Source organism: Hippocampus comes, unplaced genomic scaffold (genome assembly GCF_001891065.2).
Source record: "Hippocampus comes isolate QL1 unplaced genomic scaffold, H_comes_QL1_v1.1 scaffold149, whole genome shotgun sequence".
Lineage (NCBI taxonomy): Eukaryota > Metazoa > Chordata > Actinopteri > Syngnathiformes > Syngnathidae > Hippocampus > Hippocampus comes.
The window spans coordinates 211,171-216,510 of NW_017805235.1; the positions used below are offsets into that span (position 1 = coordinate 211,171).

The 5,340-nt window shown below is 46.1% G+C and overlaps 1 protein-coding gene across 3 annotated transcripts in view; it reads right to left on the reverse strand.

Moving 5' to 3' along the window:
- zfhx4 (zinc finger homeobox 4) overlaps window positions 1-5,340 on the reverse strand; it is an 81,734-nt gene that overhangs the window by 32,677 nt on the left and 43,717 nt on the right. For all 3 annotated transcript variants that reach the window (XM_019869429.1, XM_019869428.1, XM_019869430.1), the window contains exon 6: window positions 5,003-5,237. In XM_019869429.1, coding sequence (XP_019724988.1) covers window positions 5,003-5,237 — 235 coding nt within the window. The remainder of the gene's footprint in view (window positions 1-5,002; window positions 5,238-5,340) is intronic.

The following is a 5,340-nucleotide window of genomic DNA, read 5'->3' on the forward strand; positions in this document are numbered from 1 at the left end:
GTTCGACTGAAGGAACCTCTGAGGCAGGGTGCGCCTCGCTGCAATCTGATTGGCTGCCATGTCGCCGGAGGGATGTGACGCACATGTCGTGTGTCCTCACTGAGTCTCAGACTCGAGTGTGAATGTGAATCGTGATATCGTGACGCACCACTCTAAGCTCGTCTGCCGCCATTTTGGTTTGGCGCTCATGAGGGAAAAAAGAAAAAGAGCTGTGCGAACGGACCGAATGTAATGCAGACATACCGAAACTGTCAAATGGTTTGGATGGTTTTCAAAAACCGTGTGTGTGTGTGTGTGTGTGTGTGTGTGTATATATATATAGATATATATATATATATATATATATATATGTAATATATGTATGTTGTCCTTTTATTGTGTTGCGACAACAATAACATTGTGAACTCTAATATTGCTGAGGCAATGTCAGATTGTGCAGGTGTGCCAAATGTTGTGGCCGGTGAGTGTACAGGTCGGCCAACCGATTGACTTACTTTCTTCTATCTGGTTGTCATTTGGCCTCCTTTGCAAAGCAAAGGAGGTGCATGTGCCAGTGTGAGCGCGCGCGCGTGCGTTGCATCCAGTTTCTCGCTCCTCCGACCATCCGTGAATGTTTATGTGATGGCCGCAAATTACGGAGACAAACCCTGGAAATAGACTTCTGTCTGAAGAGGGACTTTCATGAAAATAAAAGAGAACCACTGGAATGGCAAAACCATCCCCACCAGGCAGGGAAAAAAAGATAAAGGAGTCAAAGCGATCGAGACAAACCAAAAATGTCTCAAAAGACATCTTGATGTCATCACACGCACACACACACACACACACACACACACACACACACACACACACACACACACACACACACACACACAAAATGATCTATTTTCCATGCTGAAAATCAAGTCATCACACACGCGCACACACACACACACACACATAGCTTGGTGAAGCGAGGATTCATCAAGCAAAGAGCTCCTCATGCAAGTCCACATCTCCATCCATTCACACGCACGTCGATGGATAATAAGTGTCCATTAGGCTCATTTTAGCCTACAGCTGCTACGAAAGCGGTTAGCACAGCGATAATAATTTGACACGGACCAAACATGTCCCACAGCCTTATCACTCAACAGAAAACAAAAGGACACTCGTGGTGTACACACACACACACACACACACACACACACACACACACACACACACACACACACACACACACACACACACACACATATACATTAAAGTATTTTCGTTCTCTTAAGTTAGAAGGAGCCTTTTGTTTAAAAGGGGGACTCAGACAAAGAAAGTCTTCTGCCTCCCTGTTTCATGCATGTTGTGTGGTGGCGGCGGTGGGGGTGTGCAGTGCGAGGTGGGGGAGGTCGAGGCTATGGATGACAGGGCTGCCTCTCACAAGTAATTACCTCCATGAGATCCCATCCACCATCCCTTTTTCTTCTTATTTTTTTTTATGGTGGACAGAGGCAAGTGAAGAAAAGAAGAAACAAGTATGCAGGGGGAAGAAAAGTGTGCCCTTGTGTTTCTGCTTGATCTGACTTATGAGGAGCTTTACACATGATGGTCACACGGCTGGCTAATGGGTGACGACGCACACTCGCACGCACACGCGTTTCCTCACAGTACGGCGGAGACAGAACAGCAAAACAGTCGGAGCAAAATTCCCTTCACTTCGGAGAGTCTGCGCAAGTTTGGCTAAAATCGACATGTACAAGCTGTCATCTTGCACTTGTTCTGCATGGACTCGTTCAAGAGCTCCATTCACACGGCGCCATTTCATGAGAGAGTGGAGAAGCGCAAACTTAAAAAGATCTCATTTTTCCAAACAACGTTTGGATGGCCCTCAAAGCCAAATGGTCTCCAAAGTCCTTCCGCGCTGAGAGGCAATTCATTCAAGTTAATTCTTATGAAGCAAACTAACTTTTTGGAATCCACTCAATTATCTGTTATACTTGTAATTGTGCACACACAAGCGCAATTTATCACAGGGATACCGACACAGTGGGCGTTTTGTCTTTGAGGGAAAGCACTCGAGAATCATGGGAGGGTGGAGTCACCGAAAAGGGAATTTTGTCAACATGTCCTGAATGAACTATGGCACAAATGATCAATCAGTGACGTCGCCATTTCTGTTTTTTTTTTTTTGTTGTATTTTTCAAGTATGGAAGAATGTGCCTCCCAACGTTCTGAACTCCTCGTTCCATGACAGTGTTGAATTCATCAGCATAACGCCGCCATAGAGGAGGCTTCGCAGCTGACGTAGACAGCAAACTAGTTCAGACTCCATCAACAGCGCCTACATTTTGCTGTGATGTAATTCACAAGCATTTGATGTTTAGATGTTTTTTTTTAACCCCAATATATCGATGACCAAAGGGAAGAAAAAAAAACACTCCATGAAAATGATTCTTGGTACCATTAAACCAATAAAATGAGACGAAGGGTCACGGTAACAAAGCAAGAGGATTGTTGCTTGCGTACAGCCGCTGGGTTGATTCTTGGTACCATTAAACCAATAAAATGAGACGAAGGGTCACGGTAACAAAGCAAGAGGATTGTTGCTTGCGTACGCTTGTCAAAACACCTCCTGCCTTATGTTACGGCTCCGCGGCGCTGTAGCCTTAATTAGGCCATAAAATCAGCACCCAAATTGTTTAATGAAAGCCATTCACATGTACATAAAGTCTGGAGCATTAGAAGCCTTATTCCCCAATGGGCCTGTAATTATCTGGCTCAGCGCCAGGTCCCGGCTTTAAGAGAAAGATACCGGTCAGCACTTAAATTAATCTTTTTCATACCGCTCTCTAATGAAGCGAAAGTGCTCGAGTCAGGAATTGTAGCCCAAGAAAAATAATAGCATGCGCACACATCCAGACCAATGCAGGCTCCACTGGCTGAAATTGGGGGCGAGGGCCCCTTCGTCCGCCCCCCCCCCCTTCCCCAAATCTCAAGTCTTCATCTTTCCGAGACTTGGTGGGGAATTCTATGCTTTTAACTTTGGTTTGGTGGAGTGGCACAAAGAAAAGTCCATAAAGGAATGGAAGAGTTTAATGTGGAACCACTTGCAAGCCTCACCCCAATTGAACAAACGTTGCAATCCTCTAGATCGAAAAAAAAAAATTATTGACTAACTCCAGGATGGCACTGAGGGCGACTGTTTAGCACGTCGGCCTCACAGTGCAGTTGTGCAGGGTTCGATTCTGGCTCTGGCCTTCCTGTGTGGACTATCAAAGGATTGGGCTTCGGTTGGCGAAAATGGAGCTGCGCTTATGTGTACACTGTCAAAAAAATACCCTTCACATATCTGCCAGGCAGCCTGCTCACTTAAAATCTCTAGCATGGTCAAAAAAAATAAAAAAATAAAAATAATAAGGGCAAAGGGGAGGTGGTGGTGAGGTTGAAGCCAAAGAAGTGGTTTGGATGTTGCAAGCTTCCGCTGAAGCATTGCCGTTTCCCTTGGAAATTCCCCATCGGGAGTCAAATCCAGCACATGAAAGGACGGCAGCAGTGACAAATACGGTGCATTTGAAGACTAGAGCGTTTGAATTAGGTGCAGCGGTCGAATGTTTTTATTTTTTGTTATCTGGTTGTGCTCGCATCGACTTAGATGTAGCAGGGGAGTGCGGAACATAATAAGCGGGACCAAAAAAAAAAAAGGGAGGGAGATTGTGAGATGCGATGAGGAAGTAGCGTCCAAGTGTGCAGCAGCAGCTCCGAATCTTGCAGAAATGTGATCTGTGTGTGATTAAAATCAAAGTTACACCAGTAATGAGTGTCCATGTCAGGGTGGGGAATGTGCGGTCAGGACAGGACACTTTGGGAAGCACGTGCTCACACACTCGGACGCCAGGCCAAATGCGATGCTGGCATGCTTTTCAAAGCATGTTACCTTCCTCCCCCAAGCCCGGCCCGCTCTTCAGGTCAAGCAAAGCAAAAACAAGTTAAGCGCTCATTTTCTCCCTACAGCATTAACATAAGGATGACTAAATAATGGACCCTGACTCTTCTGGTTTAAATTACACCACGAGACCCCACTCTCCTCCTCCTCCTCTGCTCCGCGTACACCCTCACCAACCATCAACCCCCCCTCACTCAAAGAAAAACGATTAATCTTTCTTCTCTTTTTTTTTTTCGCTCTCTGAATGTTTTACAGTTCTGTTACACTTATTAGCTGCTGGCAGGACGGAGACCCTTAAATGAAAGCCAAATTGCTTTGGTCATGAGAAAGGAAATGAAAGCTCACTCCAGGGAGAGGCTGCATATATATGTATATGTGTGTGTGTGTGTGTGTGTGTGTGTGTGTGTGTGTGTGTGTGTGTGTGTACAGGCTGCAAGATCCTCCCAAGGTGAAATTTCATAAGCTGCTCGCCTGCCTGGGATGTCCCTGTGCATGCAGTTTGTGTGTGTGTGTGTGTGTGTGTGTGTGTGTGTGTGTGTGTGTGTTTGTGTTTGTGGGAGATATAAGCGCAGCAGCCTAATAGGAACAGTATGCTCATTTTGGAGAGATTAGGAAGGAAAGGACGGCTCTGTATCAGGAGACGTGATGTGGATAGGAAGGCCAAAGGCGAGAGGGAGGGAGGAAGATTTGACAGCATGTAGAGGGAGTGGTGCGAGAAAGAAGAGATAGCAGGACTGTTAGGGAGGAAAGTAAGTTGGATGTAATTACAGCCAAGGGCAATCACAGCGGAAAAAAAAATATAACACAAGTTGAAAAATAAAGCGAGATTTTGTTAAGGTTGCAGAGCTAAAAATCTGCATGCGTTTGATATGGCCACGGCAGGATAATCCTTATTTGCGGCAACACCTTCGTTGATAACCATATGGCTGAATTTTGACGTGAAGATGATCCAATGGGTATTGTCAAAAAGCGGCCCCAAATGATTTGGGATCTTCCCTTTTCTTTGTATTTCTGTTAAGTGCTATACTATCTCCGTGACCCGAGGTTAAGAGAAAAAAAAAAAAAAAACTACTTTAGAGCACCGACCTTGGCTGGAGGGACACTCCTTGACATGGAACAGGTCGTGGAGGCCGAATCCGTCGTCGTCCCCTCTCAGGCCTTGCTGGTGCAACTGTAGCTTCCTCAGGCCCTCGTTCTGCTGGTGCCGGGCCGAGCGGGCGTGCTGCACCAGGTTCAGGCGAGCCTTGGTGGAGTAGTCGCACAGCGTGCAGTAATAGATGCACGACTCTGGGCTGTAGGCGCTGTCCAGCTTGTGCAAGTGCTGTTGAAGAGAAGGGCAAAAGATAGGAAGCCTTTTAGAAGTGTCCTCAATCTTGCAAAAGGACATTTGGGGGGGGGGGGGGGATGTATGCGCGTCGTAAGTA